This window comes from Microcaecilia unicolor, chromosome 3 (assembly GCF_901765095.1).
Source record: "Microcaecilia unicolor chromosome 3, aMicUni1.1, whole genome shotgun sequence".
NCBI classification, from domain to species: Eukaryota; Metazoa; Chordata; class Amphibia; order Gymnophiona; family Siphonopidae; genus Microcaecilia; species Microcaecilia unicolor.
Window position 1 is genome coordinate 199,822,091 of NC_044033.1, and position 24,719 is coordinate 199,846,809.

At 47.2% G+C, this 24,719-nt stretch overlaps 1 protein-coding gene across 2 annotated transcripts in view; it reads left to right on the forward strand.

Annotated features, from left to right (window-relative positions):
• Positions 1-24,719, forward strand: part of COL5A3 (collagen type V alpha 3 chain) — a 107,930-nt gene that overhangs the window by 64,979 nt on the left and 18,232 nt on the right. For both annotated transcript variants that reach the window (XM_030197096.1, XM_030197097.1), the window contains exons 21-47: positions 342-395; positions 500-544; positions 2,534-2,587; positions 3,358-3,402; positions 4,654-4,707; positions 4,882-4,926; positions 5,344-5,397; positions 5,714-5,758; positions 6,705-6,758; positions 7,354-7,461; positions 7,654-7,707; positions 9,870-9,923; positions 10,292-10,336; positions 10,548-10,601; positions 11,082-11,126; positions 11,224-11,277; positions 15,636-15,689; positions 18,221-18,274; positions 18,398-18,505; positions 18,638-18,727; positions 19,176-19,229; positions 19,579-19,686; positions 20,016-20,123; positions 21,117-21,170; positions 21,422-21,475; positions 22,961-23,068; positions 23,664-23,717. In XM_030197096.1, the coding sequence (XP_030052956.1) occupies positions 342-395; positions 500-544; positions 2,534-2,587; positions 3,358-3,402; positions 4,654-4,707; positions 4,882-4,926; positions 5,344-5,397; positions 5,714-5,758; positions 6,705-6,758; positions 7,354-7,461; positions 7,654-7,707; positions 9,870-9,923; positions 10,292-10,336; positions 10,548-10,601; positions 11,082-11,126; positions 11,224-11,277; positions 15,636-15,689; positions 18,221-18,274; positions 18,398-18,505; positions 18,638-18,727; positions 19,176-19,229; positions 19,579-19,686; positions 20,016-20,123; positions 21,117-21,170; positions 21,422-21,475; positions 22,961-23,068; positions 23,664-23,717 (1,710 nt within the window). The remainder of the gene's footprint in view (positions 1-341; positions 396-499; positions 545-2,533; positions 2,588-3,357; positions 3,403-4,653; positions 4,708-4,881; positions 4,927-5,343; positions 5,398-5,713; positions 5,759-6,704; positions 6,759-7,353; positions 7,462-7,653; positions 7,708-9,869; positions 9,924-10,291; positions 10,337-10,547; positions 10,602-11,081; positions 11,127-11,223; positions 11,278-15,635; positions 15,690-18,220; positions 18,275-18,397; positions 18,506-18,637; positions 18,728-19,175; positions 19,230-19,578; positions 19,687-20,015; positions 20,124-21,116; positions 21,171-21,421; positions 21,476-22,960; positions 23,069-23,663; positions 23,718-24,719) is intronic.

The window sequence follows — 24,719 nt, forward strand, 5'->3', positions numbered from 1 at the left end:
ATGACCTTGATGTATTGCTATTGGTATATATGTGCAGTACAGCAGTTTACAAGACACAAAAAGAGAGAGGAGAGAAGAAGGGAAGGGGATAAAGGGGGGAGGGAAGGCCAGTAGGAGGAGGGACAGAAGAAAGAGGGAAGGGTGGCAGGAGAGAGAGGAACAAGGAGAGGATTAGGTGAAGGGGGAGGCCATGTAACTATTGCTCAAGGGCCATCTCCAACAATCAGACTTTCTTGAAATTAGCACCTCTGAATCTACAGGCCCCACGTTCTAAACTACGTCACGTATTATTCGAATCTCTCTACAGATGCATCTTCCTTATAAATGTTCTCTCTTTGCAGGGAGAACGGGGTCTGATTGGCTCAAGAGGACCCCCTGGCCCTCCAGGACAGCTGGTATGAGAAAAACATCTCCTCTCCCCCACCTAAAATTTCCTTTACATTTTAACTCCACTGAAATCCGACCTCTCTGTTCGTTTCTATTTCTGTCCTTTGCACAGGGAGTCAGCGGCCTGGATGGCTTTACCGGTCAGAAGGGGAACTTGGTAAGATATTTGTCTGTTTAGAACCAGGGGTTAGTCCTCCCATCCTTGTCCTTTCCTCCTTCTTTGGCTGCCCAAGTAGGAGTTCCAGTAGGCTGGGCTGGATCAGCTACTGAACCTGCTGTGGTAAAGCCCTGTCTGGAAGGAGCAGAAAAAAACTAGAAATTCGGCCTTGTGGAAGCTCTTGAAGCCTCCATCAGCTTTGTCCTTCAGAGAACTCAAGATGGGTGTCTGTTGGGCCTTGAGAATGAAGCAAAGTCCAATTGTCCACCTTCCTTCCTTCCTTAAAAAAAAAAATTGGTTTATTGAAGATTTTTTAACAAACTAACAAGGAATGTTCACTTGTATAGGATTTGACAGAAATGAACAAAAGAAAGCAATCTTATTATATCTATCCATCAACTAAGTCCACGACACTGTGGGGAGGTGAGCAAGTTATATACTCAAAAAACAAGAAATATACGCTTGAACAAATTCATCAGACAATAAACAGACACTTACAGAGGTGGGCCGTTATAAACATGTAAATGCAGATTTTTAAACTACTTTGCTTCCTGGAGAGCCGGACAATACCTTTCTGCTACCTGTACAGTCAAAAGCAGGTTCAAAAAACACATTATTAACTGACTTCAGCTTAATGATACACTTGCAAGGGTGCTTTAAGAAAACCAGTGCTCCTAACTGGAGAATGTCTGGTTTCATAAGAAGAAAACGTTTCCTGATCTTACAACCCAGGAAGAGAACATCCCTTTTCTTAAAAAAACATTTTTAACAACCAATTTTGATCTGAAGGCAGTGAGAAGGTACCATCGTAGGTGACGTAACCAAATCTGTTTCTGGTGTTTCAAGAACCTCAGAGACATTCAAAACATCGATATCTGTTAATAAGTCTCCTTGCTTTTTAAAGGTCTCATTTTTCCCTGACAGCAAATAATATACTCGATATTCTGGAGGATAAGATCTGTCCGTTGCTTGAAAAAGTTTCTCGAGATAACGCCTGAACATATGTCACAAGAGGCAGACAAGGAAAATTAGTCTCAAATGAACATATCCGGCCTTATTCTCAAACCTCAATTGGGCATTTCAGCCGTATATTTTCTTTTAGCAATGACAACTCAACCAGTTGAATATTTTTTATCTGAAAATATCGATCATTCAAAGTGAGTACAGTCTCTTCTACTTGATTTTGACGTTTCAAAATATCAGCAAGCAGTGTTAAGCTGGACCTCAGCATTCATATTGAAAAGCTGAAGAGAAAGAGCTTTATCTAGTTCCACTACACTAGTCCGTATCGACTGCACCACAATCTTCGTAAATGCTGGCTGTGAAGGAGATTCTCAACTTCCAGCAGAAGGTTCACCCAACTCCTTCAGATGGGACTTGATTACCCGGAAGTGACACTAAGGTGCTTATTTTCATACCTTTGCAACTTTGTAAGTCTGTGTGCTTTGAAAATGAGCCTCCACATCTGCTTCAAAAGTCGTTGACGTCCTTCCTCACAGTAGGAGACTTCCAGCCTCTCTTGCTGAGTCACTGCTCCTGGTTCCAACAGGCTTGCTGAAAACGGATAAGGTAGGGGGGTCCGCAGGTTGAGAGTGAGAGATAGATCAGAGCAAAGTCAGATACCATCCCACCTGACAGTAGTGTTGAGACTGCGAGCACCTCGCTGACTTGAAGAGGGAGCTGACTCTCATGTGGGCCAGTCATCGAAGTTGTACTCTTGGCTCCAAGGGTAAAACCCAGAGTTTCCCCTTTTTCTTCACCATATTAGAAAAGATGAGAGCAAACAATACTGCATTGCTACCGTCTTGACCCCTATCCCATCTTCCTTCTTAACCTCTCAGAATAACTGAGTCAAGAGTGGTTACGGACAACCTCTCTTTGATCTCCTGTATAAGGGCCACATTTCTCTTGGTTGCTCAGAGACGGTCCTGCTACAAGATCCCTGATGATTCTTGGTATAAAGTGTAACACTTGTTGCTTGTGTTGCAGGGTATTCAAGGAGAACCGGGGGCTCCAGGCCAGCAAGGGAACCCTGGATCTCAGGTAAGTGCTCTTTTGACTCCTGTTCAGTCTGTTTTTCCTTTGTTGCTTTTGGATAAGCCCTACAGAAATGCATATGGATAAAACATAGGATTAATATCATCATTGAATCAGAGAAAAATAGGGCTGGAATAGACCTCTAGAGGACTTCTAGATTCATTGAAAGATAGGGTTGGAAAGGACCTCAGAATGGTCATTGACACTCTAGACAGATGAACCTGGAAAGAACTTCAGGAAGTTATTTACAGCCATAGAAAGATAGGACTAGATGTGGTTAGGAGGTCATTAAGTCCATTTGTTTCCTTCATGTAGGATCTACTGAACCTTAAATATCTCAGATGGATGTGTGTCTAACGTTTAGTGGAACTTGGGTAACTTGATTCAGACCTCGGCAGGTCTCACAGCTAGAAAGTTCTACCTAATGTTTGACTTGTATCTCCTTTGGTACAACGTCTTCCCTGTGCCCAAAGAAGAGAGGGAATACTCAGTCCCCATGCTATTCATAAAGCATCATTTATTTGAAGGCTACTTTTGAGTCACCCCTTTGGTCTTCTCCAGACAGAACAATCCCAAGTTCTTCAACCTTTTCTCATAGATCAGACTAAACCTTTCATTTTTCTAATTAGCTTGCTCTCACCTTTCTTCATAAGTTCTGGGAGCTTCTTGTTACATGTTGAAAGTTAATGTTTGAGGTGTAGGGCAGTAGGTAATCTCCAGTGGCAGGATATCTAAAGACCTATTGATATCTGATTGTTTGTTCTTCTCGGTTCTAGGGTCTCCCTGGCCCTCAGGGACCCATCGGGATGCCCGGTGAAAAGGTAAGCCCTTAGCCCAGGGGAACTTTCACAAGCTTTTCTGTACCAGATGTTTGGAGATGGGGGGTGGGAGGGATCAGCTGAAACTGATGAACAACAGGCCCGGGAGCTGAGTAGTGTGATAGAGACAGCAAGGGTGGGAAGGGTCAGACCTGAACAAAGGAAACTTTCTCAATGTGCAGATACCCAAAGAAGCCAAAAGGCAAATGTCTCAACCAGTCATGACAACCATCCCATCACAAAAGAGCATAAGAGCTGCTTTGCTATGTCAGACCAATGGATTACCAAGCCTAGTATCTTGCCTCCGACAGTGACCAATCTGTGTCACTTGGAAGTACCTGGCAGATTCAGCAGGACAAGGTGGTGGTCTCCATATCTGCATGAATAATAATTACAAATGGACCCTGAGCAACAAATTCTACAGCTTAATTGTTTGTAGACTAAAAATTACTGCGTTAAATCTGCTTTGAACTGCTGCCTCTTAGCTTCTCAGACCATCCTTTCATCTATTACTATTCTAAAAGTGGAAATAACTGTTCCCTATTCACCCATGCCACCCTGTTCAGGATTGTATAGATCCATATCAGATCTCCATTCAGCCTTCTCTTCTCCACACTGAAGAGCCCTAACCTCTTTAGGCTTTTTTGCAGACGGAGAACCCCAACCTATCATAACAGAGAACCTAACTCAGCATGATAGCAGAGAATCCCAGTACACCCCATATCTGTCTGCAGTGAATTCCATTTGCATCTCAGACAAATCCACATACTAGCAAAATAGAATGTAAGCTTATCTTAAGAGAGAATCCCCAAAACATGTGACTTAAGACCTCAAATAGAGCCATAAGATTCAGCCTATACAAATCTTGATATAGCAAGACAGTAACCCAGATGCATCCAAGCTAGAACCCTATAGACACAGTCCTATAGACACTCCCAAGCTAGAACCTTACAGATACCTCCAAGCTAGAACCTTACAGGCAGACAAGCTAGAACCTTAAAGAAATACCCAGACTAGAACCTTAGTTAGAACATTACAGATACAACCATGCTAGAACCCTACATACACCCAAGCTAAAACCCTGCACACACCCAAGCTAGAACCTTACACACACCCAAGCTACCCCCAGTGTTTTCTTACCATGCTGGGTGGTATCTGAGCCATCACTGCTGCAGGTTACCCCATTATGTTATTACTATCCTCTTGCCACCAGGGGTCCTGTATATATTTAACATGTTCCATCTTCCTCTACAGGGTCCCCCAGGCAAGCAGGGCCTGCCAGGTCTCTCAGGAGCTGACGGACCCATGGTGAGTCCCATACTGACCAGCTAGCACGGCATGCAAATAGCCTGTCATAAAACGGTCTAGTCAAGCATAGAATACTGGACTCCTAAGGGACATGGGGCCATTAAAACATAAGGATTTAAACAGTCACTACCATATGTGATTAATCCGCCATAACCAGTTGTCCTGTATTTTTAGGGCCACCCCGGTAGAGAAGGACCAGCGGGTGAGAAAGGAAACCAGGTAAGAACCAAAGCTGGAAATTAGCCCTAATTATCAACTCTTCTATCCTAGTAGGGGGACAGGGGCAACCACCTAGATAAGAGACATGCACCTGAGAGATATTATATCGATGGACTGGGCCGGGGGCTTTGAATGCCTATGTGTATATTTGTGATGTCCTGGGGCCCAATTGTGTCATCAGCTGCACCTGATTCGCTGGTAAGGGCCTGTGACATCACTGCACTCCTGATTGAAGACATGATGGTGAAAGTGCCAGGAGCGGGATAGAGAGAACAACGAAGGAGGCATCTTTGAAAGAAAAGGAATTTATGGGTCTCTCCATAGATTGATGGTTTGCATCGGTCCCGTGTTTATCTTGCTGTTGGACACTCTCTGAGCCACAGTTAAAGGAGATAAAGGTTCTTTCTTGTCTTTAAGGGGCTTCCAGGAGCCGCCGGTCCAATTGGCTACCCAGGACCTCGTGGGGTGAAGGTAGGTGTCCCAAAATGATAATACAAATATGCAGCAACTTCCTCTTCTTCATATACCTCACGCCACGTGTCTGAGGCCACCATGGGGTCTGATTTATCAGCATTTTCTTTCTGTTTCTTTCACTGGGGGAGGTTGGAGGAGGGGGTGGAGAAGTCCCTGTATCTAGCCACACAGCCATGCGACCTTAACTGACCCAATTCCAGCATTTAACTCTCTGTTTTCTAAGTGGCCTCCTCCAAAGTGACACAGCCTGAGATCTTCAGTTTCTGACCCCAGTGTTTCCCCATATCCCCTTTCTCCCCCCCCCCCCCTGCAGGGTGCCTATGGAGTGAGAGGTCTGAAGGGGAGCAAAGGAGAAAAGGTAAGAGACAGATGATGTAGCCTCAGCGCTATAGGCAGAGCTGCCAAGGGGGAGTTAGCCCTGCCCCACTACATCCAGCCCCACCCCCATCTCCACCCAGCCTTGCCCACAGTTCCACCCTAGTACACCCCAATGTCAAGCAGTCGCCTCCCCTTCCAGCAGTAGCAGGAGATGCCTTAATAAAATGTCATCTCCTGCTGCCATGGGACTAGTCCCACAGCTATCACGAGACTGGTCCCACAGCAGCAGGAGACAAAATATTAAGGTGTCTCCCACTGCCACTGCTCAGCGGGAGATCCCTGCTTCCCAGTGGGAATGTGGGAGGTGACCCTCAAAAGCGGGAGCCTTCCACTGAAGGCGGGACACTTGACTGGTCTGTGCAGGGTCTCGGGGTGTGCTGGTCAGCATGGGTCACTCGAAATCCTTTACCTAAGCCAGAAACACCCACCTTCTCATTCCAGCCCCCCATCTGTCTTGTGCTCACAGTTCTGCTTAACTCATCCTGCATGACCTCTCTGCATACCCCCCCCCCCCCCCATATGGCTCTTATCAGGGACTCAATGTGTTTGTCCAGCTTCTCCTAGTTCCTCCTACTGGCTCTCATCAGGGACTCAGTGTGTTTGTCCAGCTTCTCCTAGCTCCTCCTACTGGCTGTCATCAGGGACTCAGTGTGTATGTCCAACTTTTTCTAGTTTCTCCTACTGGCTCTCATCAGGGACTCAGTGTGTTTTGTCCAGCTTCTCCTAGCTCCTCCTACTGGCTCTCATCAGGGACTCAATGTGCTTGTCCAGCTTCTCCTAGCTCCTCCTACTGGCTCTCATTAGGGGGCCAGGGTACCCAGCCTTCCTCATTGGCCTACTCTGAGCCATTGTTAACCCCAATGCTGTCCCTCAGGGTAAGGTAAGGAATCAGAATGTGCTGATACCAATGGTTTCACTTGTTGCAGGGTGAAGATGGCTTTCCGGGATTTAAAGGCGACATGGGGACAAAAGGGGACAGGGTAAGCCCTGTGCTGGCTCTTTCCTCTCCCCTTAACATCCTGAGCAGAGACCCCAGCAGAGAGAGGACTTCTGTATCATTAAGTGCATCCCGGTGACCTCTTGTCTCATTGAGTGGCTAAAACCATCAGGTTCCCTATCTCCATGTATTATGACGACCTTCAGCAAGTTCACTTAATCTCCCCAGTCTGAGCACATGACTTAACCTCCCTCTGCTTGCTAGTTATGTGAAGCTCTCTGGGCCAGGGGCATTGTCACCAGATGAGTTATCTTGTTCAGAGCTATGCTTGCCCCTCGTATGCACTCGGCTCCTGCAGTGAGAAAGCACAGCGCAAAGCTCAGGCTGTTTCCTTCTGTAAATGATATTAAAATTGGCTTTTACTGTGCTGCGTGTCACACACACACCCTCACTGATAGGGATAATTGCTATAAAGATCTGATTACTGAAGAGTATTATATCAAATAAAGAAAGAAAGATCTTTCTGTTTCCCAGTAACCAGGTGAATATGCCGTGGTCCACTGTCCAGAGGCCCTCAGTGAGAGAGACTTGAGGACTGCGACCTCAAGGTCTCAGTTGTTCTCCTCTCTTTTTCTCAGGGTGACCCTGGGCCTTTGGGCCCTCGGGGAGAAGATGGACCAGAAGGATTGAAGGGACAGGCTGGCCTCATGGGGGAAGGTGGAGGCTCGGGCCTGCCTGGAGAGAAGGTATGAAGAATATTATTGGATGTGAGGTTAGCATATCTGCTTTCAGATTTAGCACATAGGAAAATAAATGTATACATATTTTTATTTTTTTTAAAAAGGAAATGTCTTGGTGGAACTGAGAAGCACATGTGGGCAAGCTCCATGCAGCCCTCTCTGGGCTTCCTCTGATCTTTTTCACTTCTTTTCTGTCAGGGAAAGCTTGGCATTCCTGGTCTCCCTGGATACCCTGGCCGTCAGGGTCCCAAGGTAAGTAAAGCAGGGTGTGAGGGGTAGGAGGGGAGGCATTACCCCCACAAAACCTGACCCTGGGCATTTCACTGATGTGGGCAATGGGAACGAGGGATTTTCCTGATCAGATATTGTGAATAGGAGGAGGGATGGAACTGCAAGGGAACGTGATGAGAAAAGACAATTTTGGAGACAGGGATGGGGGGGGGGGGGGGGGGGGGTAGTGCCACAAGGTGCCTCTTTGGAAAAGAAGAGTGATATCACTGAGGCAGAAGGTGCCTGGCACTGATGGTAACCTCTCAGCCCTGACACTCTGTGATGTGTCCAGTGCTGATCCTGTTCAGGGTCTGCAGTATTGCAATGGACAGTGGAGGGCAGGACAGACGGGATGAGAATGAAGATCTCCGCTATGGGTTTCCACATTTCTACAGTAGAGAGGTGTGGTAGCCGTGTTAGTCCACTCTTAAAGATTATCAATAGAAATCAAACAAAATAAAACATGGAAAAGAAAATAAGATGATACCTTTTTTATTGGACATAACTTAATACATTTCTTGATTAGCTTTCGAAGGTTGCCCTTCTTCCTCAGATCAGAAATAAGCAAATGTGGTAGCAGATAGTATATATGAGAGAAACATCAAAGCATTACTTTGACAGTCTGACAGAGTGGGAGGGTGGGGGTATGCACCGGGACATCAAAGCATTTCATTGATATTCTAACAGAATGGGTGTTGGTAGGTGAGAGGAGGGTAATAAACAGAGAAATAAACAGAGACCCCACAGTCATTCACAAAGGAAAAATATTCAACATAAAGGACTATTTTACATGCTCATCTTCCAATGTGGTATATATCATTCAGTGTAAAAAATGTAACGAAGGATGCTATATTGGAGAAACAGGCCAGATGCTTAAGACAAGATTCAATCTGCACAGGCATCACATGAAAATAGCCGGTGCCAGTCAGGCCCCCACCCCTGTGGGCCAACACTTCACAAGACCAGAACACTGCACCAGTGATTTCACAGTAAGAATACTGAAAGGTAATTTTAAAAAAATACAGGAACGTAAGACCTTTGAAATAAGAATGATAGAATATTTTGACACCCAATAAACAGGACTTAATAAGGATCTGGGTTTTCTAACTCATTATAAAACATAAAGCTGTATTTCTCTGTTTATTTCTCTGTTTATTACCCTCCTCTCACCTACCAACACCCATTCTGTTAGAATATCAATGAAATGCTTTGATGTCCCCGTGCATACCCCCACCCTCCCACTCTGTCAGACTGTCAAAGTAATGCTTTGATGTTTCTCTTATATATACTATCTGCTACCACATTTGCTTATTTCTGATCTGAGGAAGAAGGGCAACCTTCGAAAGCTAATCAAGAAATGTATTAAGTTATGTCCAATAAAAAAGGTATCATCTTATTTTCTTTTCCATGTTTTATTTTGTTTGATTTCTATTGATCACATTTCTACAGAGCTGCCAAGTTACCCATTCCAGGAGGGAGACTTTTTGGCTGGTCCTGGATTTCTGCCAACTTCATCCTGCTTCATTACGGGACCTGCAGCACTGATTTCAGTGGATAGAATCATGGTCTACTTATAAGACACTGCTTTGGGATGTAAGAGTAGGGCTTGGCTGAAAGGAACGGAAGGTTCCAGTAGCAGGATTCAAATCTGTAGAACAAAAAAAAAAAAAAGAGAGAAATCCACAAGTATGCAGAAACTCATGGGAAGGAGAACATTGTATCTGCTTCAGCGTTTTGCAAAGAACTTGGGTACAATGTGAGGAGGTAGGGGTGGGGGTGAATGTGGGAGTGAGTCGTTGGGCAACTTGAGACGTCAAGTTACCCAGTTCCAGGCTGGAGATTTTTGAGTTACTCCTGGATTTCTGATCATCCTAGTGCATTATGGGACTTGCAGTATTGATTTCAATGGACAGGTTCAGGCACTACAAATCCCACACTGCTTTGGGATGGAAGTTCAAAACCAGGACTGGCCAAAAAGTCTCCAGTCTGGAAATGGGTACTTGTCACCTTTATTAAAGGCTAGAGTTAGGAAAAGAGAAAGCTGTATCTTGCCTGGGAGTAATGGAGGGGGAGGAGGAGATGAATTGATGGTGGTGTTGCTGTTCTGTTCATCACTAACTTATGGTGTGCCTTCTCCCTCACAGGGTTCTCCTGGATTTCTAGGTGCCTTGGGTCTGACTGGAGAGAAAGGCCGACGGGTGAGTTCTGCAGACACAGCCGGAATGGAGCGCATGATCCAAAAACAAAGATATAAGGACTGATATTGACAGAGGGATCCTCGGATTTTCAGCTGCACTTAACTGGAGACTCTTGAGAATCCACCATAGCACCATCTGGAGATGAAGTTAGGGAGGATCCAGAATTTGGGCATCACTAATATTCAATGCCGATAACTTCTGGCTGCCAGGCAACACCTGGATATTTGGTACCGATGCCCGTATTAAGCCTGACATTGAATAGCTGGATCAAATTCTGCCCACGGTGGTCAGTGTCTTAAAAATTGTTGACCACAGTAATCTGAATATTGGATGCACAGATTTTTTTAAATTGTGTGTTTCTTCTACAGGGACGAGCTGGACCCCCTGGTCAAGCAGGACAGCGAGGACCACTGGTGAGTGTCAATCTCGGGTACTCCATTGGCTTCCTCTCCCTGATCCAGGCCTGGTTTTCCTCCAGCCATCTTTATGGAGTAAGAAGTCCCCAGAGGTACTGTGAGCAAAACCAGGGCTGGCCTCAACCTGTCTACGCTGACCTGGATCCACTGGGCCACCTTATCACTGCAGTTGCTGTCAATTTCCTAAACACGCTCCTGTTTTCCTTAGGGGTCTGGAGGAGGAAGAGGGCAGAGAGGTCCCACGGGGAAACCTGGACCCAAGGTAGGTTCGGGAGGAAGACAGCGGTGGCTGGGTGGAAATAGGAACCATATAGTCGATGGTTTTCTGTTTTGGATTCTTGTGTGGAAAGTTAGATATCGGATTCTGTTTTTGTTCATGGTCAAGGTTACCTATGTGTTTATTAAAATCATTTGATTAAAAAAATCAGGCTTTAAGGCCGAGCTGTGGAGAGTCTGCCCTCCTCTCCACCCAATGCATGTGGAATTAGGAATAGGCATTTTTGCTCTGCTTTATCCAGTCTCAGCTCTGGTTTCCCCCCTGTTACACACAGGGAAAGGATTGCAGTTTTTACAGGGCTCTTCTCCGTGGTTAAACTCTGGTTTACTCATGCCAAATCCCTTGAGAACTTCACCCTTTAATGAGGGGAAAGTCCTGATCTCCTGAACACTACCAAACCCAAGAGTAGTTTCTGGCTTCCTGCCCTTCTGAGCCTTTCTCAGTGTAGAATTTGTCCTTTTCTAGGGGGATTCCGGCCACGATGGCTCTCCGGGAGCCAACGGAGAGAAGGTGAGTCCAAAGCCGGGCAAGGGTGAAAACCTGATCTCGCGTGAGTAAATGGACCCTGCTTGGAAACCGGAAACCATCTCTGTTCTTGACATTACAGGGACCCCCAGGGCCTCAGGGGCCGAATGGATTTCCAGGACCTAAAGGACCATCGGTAAGACCTAACTCGATTTATTCCATCAGCTATGTGAGCAGGAGGGGTATGAGGAGCTCCTCTCTCTTTTAGGTATGAGACTCTCCATTAGCTGAAGTAGGGCTGGCTCAACCAGTAGGCAGGACTAGGTGGTGACCCAGGGCAGAAGCAGCTTCTGTGTGTGTGTGTGGGGGGGGGGGGGGGGGGTGTACTCAAAGCAAGACAATAGATGCTGACAACTGTACAAACTCGGAAAGTCATCAGCACATATTTAACCTGCCTCTTTATCAGGGGTGGACTGAGCGTGGTCTGAGCCCCCTGCCTGGCCACTGCCCGACACCCCCCCCGCCAACGCAGCTGACAGCCCTGCTGCCCTGGTCCTACCTGAAGGGTCCTGGTAGTCTGGTGGCCTCTGGGGGGGAGGGGATTATGTTTTTTCCTGCCTTCTACGCTGCCGTTATTCCCCCACCTGCTGGCGCTGCCGTCGTGTTTTCAAAATGGCGGCCGAGACTTCCCATGGTAGTCTCGACAGTCTCGCAAGACTTCTGTAGGAAGTCTCGGCCGCCATTTTTAAAATATGGTGGTGGCGGGCAGGGGGTGGGAATAGCGGCAGCGCAGCGGGCCGGGCAGGAAAGAACACGTTCCCCCCCCCCCCCCCACACACTGAGACCACTAGATCACCAGCAGCGCGTTGGGCATCCGGGCAGTGCCTCTGGGCCCAAAGGAACTGCCCAGTTGCCCGAATAGTCAGTCCACCCCTGCTCTTTATAGGATGATTATGTGATGATCATGATTATTCCAGTTGATATTTAAAACTATTTAACCGGTCAGGTATGGCTCCTGGCTGGTTAAATCGCCTTAAGCTGGCTAAGCATTAATATTCAGAGTGAGATAGCTAGCTAGTGAAAATTATTCATTGGCTGACTGCATGGGTGTAGCTATGTGGGGCCACAGGGGCATGGGCACCCACAGATTAAGCCCTGGCCCTTGGCCCCTGACCCCCCCCCCCCCCCGCTGCCGCCACCGCCCCCCGCCATGCCGCCACATCAGGTACCTTGTTTGCTGGCGGGGGTCCCCAACCCCCGCCAGCCGAAGAGTCTTCTTCAGCGCCAGTCGACTCCGGCACCTTCGTTGTGTGATAATCTGTTTCTGACGCCTTACGCCCTGCATGGGGCTACATACAGGACGTGCACGGTGCAGGACGTCAGGAGTTCGAAACAGATCATCACACAGCAAAGGTTTCAGAGTCGACTGGTGCTGAAGAAGACTCTTCGGCTGGCGGGGGTTGGGGACCCCCGCCAGCAAACATGGTACCTGGCAGTGAAGGGGGAAGGTTTCTGCGGTGGCGGCGGTGGCGGGGGGGGGGGGTTGTCCAAAATGGCGGGGGAGGTGGCTAAACAGTGCCCCCCCCCACCTCAGGCTCTGGCGCCCCCCCCTCCCGCCGAGGTCTGGCTACACCCCTGGCTAACTGGCTAAGTTTAGTGGCCACATAGACCTGCGTAAATAGCGGGTCTATCTTTGGCTGTTATAACCGAATATCGGTTTAACCAGCTATGCTTTTAGTGGCCAAAAAAATGGGAAATTCAATGCCGGTTGCCGACTGCAGGAGTTAGCCAGGCTTCCGCAGTCTCAATATCAGCTTCATTGAGTTTCATTTTCAACCTAGCAGAGCTTTACGCTCAGCTGATAAGATCTTACTAGACGTTCCCTCTTTGGAGATGTAGAAAACATCTGCTTTTAGAGTAATGAGTCCTATATTGTGAGTTTACCCTATCGCTTGACGCGCGTAAGCCAACAAGATTAAATACATCGAAAGAGGAACTGAAGACAAAACTAGTTCAGTAAATTTACGGTGATGGCTACAGATACCGATATTTAGCCCGGCTAACTCTCACATTCACCGCTAAACCCGGATAGGCCATGCCGGGCCGCTTCCAGTGACCGGCATTGACGATCTGGTTTATTTTTGGGCAGTTAGAAGATAACCGGCTATGTCGATATTCAAGCTTAGTTGGTTATCTTTGAAACAGTCAATGATATCCTACATATTGATGTCAACAAATATAGCCATTAAAGTGGGGCTGAAAAAAGATCAGCGGATAACCGATTATGGGACATTTAACCGGCCAGGTGCCGATCCTGCTAGGCCAAATGCTTTTGGATATCGAGAGAGAGGCATTTTTCTTCCAGGGCTATGATTTTGACTATGGTACAAAGTGCTGATTGATTGAGCTAATATTGTATTTTTATGTTTTTTTAACAGCTCACTTTCTTTGTCATATTATTCTTCCTGAATTCTATTGTTTGTTTTTACTGTAAACCACCAAGGATTTTAGATTGTGCCGTCTATATGTCTTCAAAAAATAAATAAGTTAATAAAATCTTGGGATGGGGCTACAGGCTCAGGGCCTGAAAGTTAATTGAGGGGTGATTTAAGGTGCCCACCTCACCTTCTCTGAGCTGAAGTGTTTTGAAGGGATGTTCTGCAGAAAATGCACCAAATCTTTAAAATGCCCTCCTTAGATATAGAAACATCTCTGCCACCTTCCCACGGTAGGTGGTGGAGATGAAAACGGTAATGGAATTCAAACGTGTGTGGGATAAACACAAAGGAATGGATCCACGTATCTTAGCAGAGATTGGATGGCGACGCTGGTAATTGGGAAGCAAAACCGGTGCTGGGCAGACTTCTACGGTCTATGCCCTGATCGTGGCTGAATAAATATGGATGGGCTGGAGTGTACATTTTAAGGGGCTTCGACGTTAGCTTCAGAACTTTTAGTAGAAGAAGAGTGCTGGGCAGACTTCTACGGTCTGTTCCCTGAAAATGGCAAGGACAAATCAAACTCTGGTATATATATAAAGTATCACATACCATGTAAAATGAGTTTATCTTGTTGGGCAGACTGGATGGACCGTTCAGGTCTTTATCTGCTGTCATTTGCTATGTTACTCTTTGGGGTTCTACATGGAATGTTGCTACTAATTGGGATTCCAAAATCTTGTAAGTCTTTAGGATTCCAGAATCTTCAGAACTTTCAGTATAAGAAGAGTGCTGGGCAGACTTCTACGGTCTGTGCCCTGAGAAAGGCAAGGACAAATCAAACTCGGGTATAAAGTATCGCATACCATGTAAAATGAGTTTATCTTGTTGGATAGACTGGATGGACCGTAAGGTCTTTATCTGCCATCATTTACTATGTTACTCCTTGGGGTTTTACATAGAATGTTGCTACTAATTGGGATTCCAGAATCTTCAGAACTTTTAGTACAAGAAGAGTACTGGACAGACTTCTACGGTCTACGTCCTGATCATGACTGAATAGATAGGGATGGGCTGGAGTGTAAATTTTAAGGGGCTTCGACGTTAGCTTCAGAATTTAGTACAAGCACAGTACTGGGCAGACTTCTATGGTCTCTGCCTTGAGAATGGCAAGGACCAGTGCCGTAGCGAGGGCAGTTGACACCCGGGGCGGGTGGCTGCTGCGCATCCCCCCCGGGTGCAGCACGGCAACCCCCCCTCGGCGCGCATCCCCCCCTCTGGAGCACACCCTCCCCCCTGGAGCGCATTTTTAATTGATTTAAAAGCGAGAGGCAGGCGGGAGGGCCGATCCGCCCCCGAGTCCACGTCGCTGGGAGCTGCGTCGGCTGCGTTGGTTCCTTGCTCTCTCAGTCCCGGAACAGGAAGTAGCCTGTTCCGGGGCAGAGGGAGCAAGGAACCAATGGAGCGGACACCCCCCCAGCGGCGTGCACCCGGGGCGGACCGCCCCACTGCCCCCCCTTTCCTACGCCACTGGCAAGGACAAATCTAACTAGGGTATAAAGTATCGCATACCATGTAAAATGAGTTTATCTTGTTGGGCAGACTGGATGGACCATTCAGGTCTTTATCTGCTGTCATTTACTACGTTACTATGATTTCTGAAAAGCATGTGGAGAGTGGCATTGCTCTGATGGACTGAAGAGGTTGTTCATGAATTGACTTTCTTTATATTTTCTTTATATTTTCTTTCCGTTTCCTTTCCCTTCTCTCTCTCCTCCTGTTTAATTTTTAGAATTAGAATTGCGGTACAGAAAGATCGGCAATAAACCTAAATATCTTGGGTAGCCTATGAAATAGATTTATTTCCTCTCTCTCTCTCTCTCTCTCTCTCACACACACACACTCCACACTCTCTCTCACTTTCTCTCTTTCTCCCCTCCTTGCGATTTTGGGTACTGTTTTGGTTCTCTCCTGACTCCTGCTGGCCTCTCGTGTCTACGGCATGTTGCTTCAGGACAAAACAGGGGAGCAAGATTCCAGCAAAACCTGGGGTGTATGATTTTGAAAGCCAGTGGTTAATGTGGCATGGTGTCCATCTTTCTTTCTTTTTTCTTAGGGATCAGCGGGTAAAGATGGCCTACCAGGACACCCAGGGCAGCGAGGAGAACCGGTGAGTACTGCCAGCCTTCCTGGCTCAGGGAGCTTTTGGTCCCACACTCCTGCTTCCACTTTCATGCTGTGATATGAAAGGGCTGAGCTGAAGGGTGGAAAATGCTTTCCTGGCTCACGTGTGGTCCCAGACATGTCCCCTTCGATCTCAGCAGATTCATACCAAGAAGAATGATGGTGACACTATTTATCTTTGTAACACCCCCAACGTATCCTGAGAGAGATGAAGACCTATGAGAGCTGTCCAACCACCTATAAGAGCTCATCCTTCTCTGCTGGTCTAGCCATCGAATGTACTTCTCTCGCTTTCCTGCTTTCAGCCAGCACACCCCTCCAGCTTGCTTGGTTCCAATCAAAAGTGGTTGAGGGGCCTAGACCAGAGGGTCGACTAACAATCCTGTAAGGCCACAAACCCTTCAGCCTTTTCATGATATCTCTTATGAATATTCATAAACCCCCATATAAACTAACTACATATATTTCTGATATAAATTCTTTATTAGTATCAAAACTTCTTTATAAAACCAACAATTGGACTTTACCAGGTTCTTCTAATCTATGGGGGTTTATGAGACATTAGTAACTAGAGTGAAATAAAGGATTCTCATTTTGTGGTACGGTATATGAATATTCATGAGAGATATTTGCATGCACTGCCTCTACTGTATGCAAATACTGGTTATGCATATTCATAAGAGATATCATGAAAAGTTGATGGGTTTGCAGCAGATAAATGCCAAACGGCCCATCCAGTCTGCCTATCCACGGCATTCACTATCTCCTCCTCTCCCTAAATGATCCAACGTGCCTGTCCCACCACCTCCATCGGGAGGTCGTTCCGTGTATTCACCGCCCTTTCTGTGAAAAAGTATTTCCTTAGATTACTTCTGAGCCTATAATCTCTTAACTTCATCCTATGCCCTCTCATTCTAGAGTTTTCCTTCATTTGAAAGAGGCTCCTGTACATTAATGCTACAGAGGTATTTAAACATCTTTATCATATCCAGGGCCGCCGAGAGGGGGGGGGCAGGGGGGACAAAATTCCCTGTGCCTGGGCCTCCAAGGGGGGGGCCGCCTGCCCTTGGCTCTGTTGACAGCCCCCTTCAGTCCGCCACCGGGCCCCCTGCATTCAAATCACAGCGCCTCACCTCCATGTGAAAGCGCAGCGGCAGATCACCTCCCTTTCGGACCTTCTCTTCCCTGTGTCCCACCCTTGTCTGATGTAACTTCCTGTTTCCACGAGGGCGGGACACAGGGAAGGAAGGCCCGAAGGGAGGCGATCTGCCACTGCGCTTTCACGCGGAGGTGAGGTGCTGTGATTTGAATGCAGGGGGCCCTGGTGGTGGACGAAGTGGGGCTGTCGATGGGGCTGGGGGTGGGCGGGTGGAGACTGGGGACTGCGGCGCGGCGACCTCGGGGGGGGGGGGGCAGCAGCGGCGCAGGGCCCTGGGGGCGACCTTGCCCCAGGCCCGGCCCAGTCTCTCAGCAGCCCTGATCATATCTCCTCTCTCCCGCCTTTCTTTCAAAGTTATACATATTGAGAGTCTTATGTCTGTCCTCAACTTTATGACAGAGACCACTGACCAGTTTTATAGCCATCCTCTGGACTGACTGCATCCTGTCTCCAGATCTGCACACAATATTCTAAATGGGGCCCTTATACAAGGGCACTATCACCTCTTTTTTTTTTCCCGCTGGTCATCCCTCTCCTTATGCACCCAAGCATCCTTCTGGCTTTGCTCATCACCTTTCCTACCTGTATGTCCACCTCAAGATCATCAGATATGGTCACCCCCAAGTCCCCACTCCTCTTTCATGTTCAGAAGTTCTTCACCCCCCTATACTATCCTGTTACTATGGATTTTTGCAGCCCTTACATTTTATAGTATTAATCTTAGTTGCCAATTTCTGGCCTGTTCTTCAAGCTTAGGTATATCGCTCCTCATGTTATCCACACCGTCAGGGGTGTCCACCCTGTTACAGAGTTTGGTATCATCTGCAAAGAGACAAATCTTACCAGACAGTCCTTCTGCAATATCACTCACAAAGATGTTACAAAGAGCTGGCCCAGGTCAGATCCCTGCGGTACACCACTGATAACATCCCTTTCCTTGGAGTGAACTCCATGTGCCACTACCCTCTGTCTCCTTCCACTTAACCAGTTTTTAACCCAATCAGTCACTTTAGGGCCCATACCGAGGGAACTCGGTTTGTTAAACTGGTCCCAGAGGACCCCCTAGCCAATCTGGATTTCAGGAAATCTACAATGAATTTGTAGACAAATCTGTCTCATTCATATTTGTTATGGATATCTTGAAAACTCTGGGACTGGTTTGAGAAAGCCTGCAGTATGACAAAGACCCAGACAACTTAGGGAAGTGGGAGATGCTGGACCTTCTCCATCACTCGATAGGGAGAACCTGAGAAAGGGCAGAATGTCGTTCCCTCAGCTGTTTCTCTTAAGAAGCATCTTTTGAGCTTCTGTTTCCTGTGGTGGAAACCCTCATGCCTCCAATGCTTCTCCTTTTTTAGGGGTTTCAAGGCAAGACAGGCCTCCCAGGACCCTCTGGTGTCATTGGACCACAGGTGAGTGAGAGAGCTCTCGGCTGTCTTTTGGGGTCCTCTGGGCAAGCAGATATCGAAGTCTGGAGCTGGGGGAAGGGAGGTATAACAATACACTTCTGAGCTGTTTTTGTATCTGTGCTGCAGGGCAAATCAGGGGAGAGTGGCCCCATGGGTGAAAGGGGTCACCCGGGTTCTCCAGGGTCTCCTGGAGAACAAGGTCTGCCCGGTGCTGCTGGCAAGGAAGGAGCCAAGGTAATGACTGTCTCATTCATTGAGAGAGAGGACAAGTCAATATCGTCCTCGCACTCAGAGTGGTGCTGGTGGAGGATGAAGGTAGGGTTGGAACTGGGTCTTCTGAAAGAAATTTTGATTTTCTTGCTGTAGGGTGACATCGGTCCTGCCGGGATCCCTGGGAAGAGTGGACCACCGGGGCTACAGGGCTTTCAGGGCACAAGGGGGGCTCAGGGTGAAGCGGTGAGTTCTGTGGCCCTCTGGGGCTCATTATCACAACCCAACAGGACAGCAATCTCCTGGACAAAGGTTTTTGGGAGGGGATTCTGGGTTTACCAGTGGACTAGCACGAGAAGCAGAGGAGACTCCAAAGAGTAAGAAGGTAGCAAGAGAACATTGATTGTTAAGAGGAAGTGGTTAAGAACCAGGGCAGTCAGGGTTCATAATCCCATTCTGACACCAACACTTCTTGTAACTTCGGGAAAGTCACTATTTCCCTTGACGTCAGATGCCTACTTAGACTAAAAACTCTTCAGGGGAGCTTAGTGTTATTATTAAGGTCCCTGGCCTGATTCTGTACACAGAGTCCATGCAGCCCTCCTCATGAGTAGAGAAGGCTGAGTTAGAGCTGGAGGCTGGGAGCTGCTGAGAACGACGTCATTAACTGTGTAACTGTTCTTCTTCCTCACAGGGCCTACATGGATTGAAAGGTGGAGAAGGTCCAGCGGGCCTTCCTGGACCCAATGTAAGTAAGAAAGACTCATGTAAGCTAATCTAACATCCTACGTGTAATCCAACCAATAAGAATCAAGTGCTACTGTCCATGGATAGGCAGAGCTGGGTAGGAGGGAATAACTTCATTTGGGAAATGAATACATTACATTAAATTGCTGAATCGACATTTATTAAGCATGTGGATGCATTTGAAGTATTAAATTTCAAGTTTTTTTCAAGGAGTATTATTATTTGCATCTGCAGTAGGTGGGTTTGAGTGTATGTCTCGGTGTATTACTGCGGTACTGGGGAGAAATGTTTGTATTTAGCGGATTTTGAGCTTACTTCTGTTAATATCTCATGGCTTTGTTCTGTTTCAGGGGTCCCCTGGGGAACGTGGACCCTCAGGTCCTGCTGGAGGGATCGGCTTGCCAGGCCGGCCTGGAAGTCAGGGTCCACCTGGGCCAACGGGAGAAAAGGGGTCTCCTGTATGTAAGCAGCTCAGAAAGCAGTCATATTTGGGTTCACAAGTGTGTGTGTGTTTATAACTTGTGCTGCTGTTGCCTCTGTGTTTGTGTGTATGTGTATGTGTATGTCTGTTTTCTTTGTATACACATTGTCTTTGCTGTACCTGTCCTGTGATGGGGGCTGTGTGTGTGTGTTGCTATATTACCTGTCCTGGTATTAAGTGAAAGATATTTCAGTAGTCCCCCTGCTCTCACATCTCCACATTTTCAGTAGCAAAGTTGATTGCCTTTGTTAGTTTAACCCTAAGTCAGGTCATTAATTACCGTCACCTGTAACTTTTCATATACAGGGCGAGAAAGGTCCTTCAGGTCCCTCTGGGCAGGATGGAATACAGGGTAATGTGGGATTACCTGGAGCAGCGGGACCCGCTGGTCCAGCTGGAGAGGACGGGGACAAGGTGAGCACTGGGGAGAAGGTACGAGTACAATCAGAACATGACCCCCCCCACTCCCTCCCCAGGAGCTGGTGAGCTGAAAATGCTGTCACTTAACTTTGGGAAGGTAACTTAAAGTTTGGACTTGTTTCCAAATAGTAGCCAACAGCTTTGGTCAGTCACTTTACCCTTATGGGCCTCAGTTTTAATCCCCAGCTCTGACACTGACTCCATGCGTGTGATCTTGGGGGTCAAAATCACTTTTGTCTACCTGTGCTAAATGTTTCTTTTCTTCCTGCTGTTGACTCTCACGTCTGGCAGCTGAAGTGGTTCTCCCCAAAATCACTGGGTTCTCCCTAGGGGGAAGTCTGTCCCTCTAACCCCTGTTTTCTTAAGTCTGCAGATGACAAACCCATACTGGGAGCACTGGCACAGTTTTCACAGGCCCACATCCCTCGGGATCTCTTCTATATTGCAGACATCTTCACCACCTTCTGAGACAAGAGGGTCTCAAAGACTGGGGGGGGGGGGGGGGGATATACAATAACCCACCTCCATCCCACCTTACTGACAGCACAGGGTGGGAGCTGAATTTTCAGATTGGAATAAAAGTGTGGAGGGGGTAAGACATAGGCTAACATGGTACACCAGAGAAAATAAGAGAAACCCCCCTCTTAAATGAACACTCTCAATGATATGTCAGTGCGACTTTGGCTGAGCAGAAACCTCCCCAGGGCACCTGACTTGACACCTCTCCTTATCATGACCAGGTAACTTCAACAGATAAATTAAGCAGTGTTTTTGGTGAGTTTTTACCCTGTATAGGTGCACTGATGCACTGCATGAGCTTTTCACCATCAACTCTTTTCACCTTTTCTTGCAAACCTCTCCCCTCAACCGCCACCTTGGTCACCTTGAGAATGGAAGAGGGCAGGAGTGTGATATCTGCACTGGCAGGCAGGGCCAGGAGTGGGGCAATTCTAGATTACTGCTAATGTCTCTTTGTTCTTTTTTTAGGGCGAGATGGGAGGACCCGGACAGAAGGGAAGCAGAGGAGACAAGGGAGATGCGGTTAGTGTGGAGCGATCTCTCTCTCCTTCCCTCCATCACTGTCCCTTCTCTTCGTCTCTCCATTACACATTCCCCCCTCATTTTTCAGGTTTGTCCTCATCGCTCTGGTCACATGAGCCCTCCCCAACCCTCTATCAGTCACCACAGAACTGGTCGCCCTTTCCAGAAGCTCCAGCTGGAATTAATTCTTCAGAAGATGACCCCACTTCTTTTCTCTGCTTCTGCTGACCTCTTTCTCTTTTCCCATACAGGGTCCCCCAGGGCCGATTGGAATCCAAGGGCCCATTGGACATCCTGGAACACCAGTAAGTGCTGGGTGACTGTTGCCCTGAAAAGTTTTATCACTAGTCGCCCAGAGAAAGGGTTGGATGGGTACAAGAGTGTGGTCCCCAGCTTTAACCTCTCCACCACCCTGGCCCCATTTCATCCAGTGGGGAAAGTATGAGTGAACAGGATAGTAGTTGAGACCTCCCACTTTCTCATCTGTGTGAATCCAGTCTTCCTTTTGGGTGGGCTCTGGTGAGTCTGGCGCATATACTCTGAGGAAGACACATGAGCCATGTTGGGGAGCTTGGCACTGAAGTGGATAACTGACCAACTTCCTCAAACTACTGAAGACCCATCTCTTTGATAAGATATACCACAAAGATCAACACATGTGAAACTCCCCACATATATCCAGAAATGTTTAATAATGCCTTCTGTTATATTACTATCATGTATTCCATTACCATGCAACCCAAAATCATTCTGTAATACCAAATGTATATTCTCTTTTTATTTCCACTATCCATGATGTATTGTAAGCCACATTGAGCCTGCAAAGAGGTGGGAAAATGTGGGATACAAATTCAATAAATAATGATGATAATAATAATAATAATAATAACCTCCTTTTCTGGGACATCTCCGACATGACCAGTGGAGGAAGCACATAGGAACAAGGTGTCCTAGGCCCTGCAAGTTCCCAGCAGCCATGGTTTAGGGATGCGATGAACTCCGCCACCCCCCACTCTCTAGGGTTGATGCCTCATGACTGTTTATTCAGTGGTTTCCCGGAAACTTACCCAATCCCCTGTTTAAAGTGAGTTGTGGTTCTTGGCCTCTCAACCTCCTGTAGCACTTCAGTCTTTTGTTCCTGTATAGACAGGTCACTATCCTAGAGGCTGCCTATGGCAATCTTGTTAGAACTGCTGGCAGCCAGTCATAAAGACCCTGCCATGGCCAAATCTGTCATGTCACATTGGAAATCTGTGGGTGACCCCAGCAATTTCATGCAACCACATGCGAAGGGCGATTGTAGAACTTGGCACCTAAACTTGTGTGTCAGAAACACCAAAACTGGCACTAACGCACATAAGTTCACAAGGTTCCGTTCTATGACATCACACCTAAGTGCAGCAGTGCATAGCTGCAAGGGGGGTGTATATGCGGGTAGAGCATGGGAAGTCCATGGGCATGACTACAACTTACGTGTATAATTGATAGACTACTCTAAGTTATGTGCTTTGCGTCATGCACATCTTATTTATGTCTACTATTGACCTGAAGGAAATGGTTTTGCCTAAATTTAGATGCACCAATTCAGGCCTACTCTGGTGTTCTATAACGGCATCTCGATGCACAGATACAGCCGTACAGTTGGTACCAGAATGTATCATGGCACACGTAAATGGAAGTGTGATGTTATAGACCTGCCCCTTGGTGTTCTCACAAGAGATACTTTTGCTACTTGGTGGCCTGGATTTTGGGTCAGGGAAAGACACTGACTGTTGGTTCTGTTGCCCCAGGGCCAGGACGGAGAACCGGGCCGCCGTGGACAACAAGGGATGTACGGGCAGAAGGGAGACGAGGGGCTGCGTGGAATCCCTGGTTTATCTGGGCCTGTCGGGCTTCAGGTAAGTGGCATAATCCAGGAGTGAGGTTTCTGTTGCTGCTGGTGATCAGTGAGCAGCCTGATTAGGAGGGTATGTGTTATCCCGGGATGGGACAGTCCATTTTCAGTGCTGAATGGAGGCAGCTCTCCCTTTGTAAGGTTCCTTGTGTTGCCTTGACAGGGAAGGAAAGAGATTCATGGATCCATGTATATTCCTAAACCTCTTCACTGCCATCAGGATATTGGGACCGTGTCAGGCCAGCTCTGACCTTTTAGGTTCCACCATTGTTGGGGGAGGGAAAAGGGTGCATTCTGATTAGGGGGTTCCCAAGAATGGATCCATTTCACTTAGATAAATCAGGCTTGGTTTTGCACACACAGGAGAAGGTACTCAAGGGGAAATGTTTGTCCTGTGCAGTCTATGTGTGGGTACCGATGAGCCAATAAGGATTGGGGTGGGAGGGGTAAAATTCAAATTCTAGATTAACATCTGTTACTTTGAGATAATGATGACTCTCGGCCACTCTCTGTCATTTTCCTCCACATTGGCTGACCGGGACCTTGCTAATACCCACTGAATTTTCCAGGGAGAGAGTAACTTGTACTGTGTTTTACAGGGAATGCCCGGTCCACCTGGGGAGAAAGGGGAAAGCGGATACGTGGGACCCATGGTACGACTTTAAGACCTCTCTTCTTTAACTGAAACTGTTTATTGTACAAAAAAATAAAATATGAAAGGTAATTTGAACTGACTAAAATATATTCAGGGCTGAAAATACCAGAAGAGAGTGGCAAAAAGCAGGGAGTGTAGGGCTGAAAATACCAGAGGAGACTTTGGCAAAATACAGAAAACACAGGAACTGAAAATACTAGAAAAGACTGTAGCAAAATGCAGAGAGAGCAGGGAGTGATATTATCAAGAGAGACTCAGGTAAGATGCAGAGTGAGGGGCTGAAAATACTAGAGGAGACTCCAGCAAAATGGAGAGACACTAGGACTGAAAATACCAGACAAGACTCCAGCAAAATGCTAGATCACAGGGGCTGAAGTTCCAGAGGAGACCCTAGGAAGATGCAGAGAGGGCATCTGGCAAAATGAAGGGACTGAAAACATCAGAAGAGAGTCCATCAAAACGCAGAGCGTGTGGAGACTATGCCAATGGTACTCTGTTTTTGGTGAGGAGTAACTTTTTGTTTCCAGAGCAGGGTCAGCCCTACCACTGGACAAATAGGAAGTCACCCAGGGTGCCTGAAGTTTGGGAGTAGCAAGAGAGTAAGCATAGGCAGCTGGGAGAAGCAAGCTTGCTGAATGGAAATCCCTAGGCTACACCAGAGAATAGATTCAGCTGGTAGCCAGTGGAAGCGTGATCTAGGGTCCTCAACATTCTTGTTCTTGCTCCTTAAGGGCCAGCACTGCGAGCACATTCAATGCCTGGCCCAACTGGGGAGAAAGAGGAAAGCAGAAACGTGGGACCCATGGTACGACTTTAAGACCTCTCTCCTTTAACTCATAAGAACATAAGAGTAGCCATACTGGGTCAGACCAATGGTCTATCTAGCCCAGAATCCTGTTTTCCAAACAGTGGCCAAGCCAGGTCACAAGTACCTGGCAAAACCCCAAATCGTGGCGGCATTCCATACTACAAAATCCCAGGGCAAGCAGTTGCTTCGCAT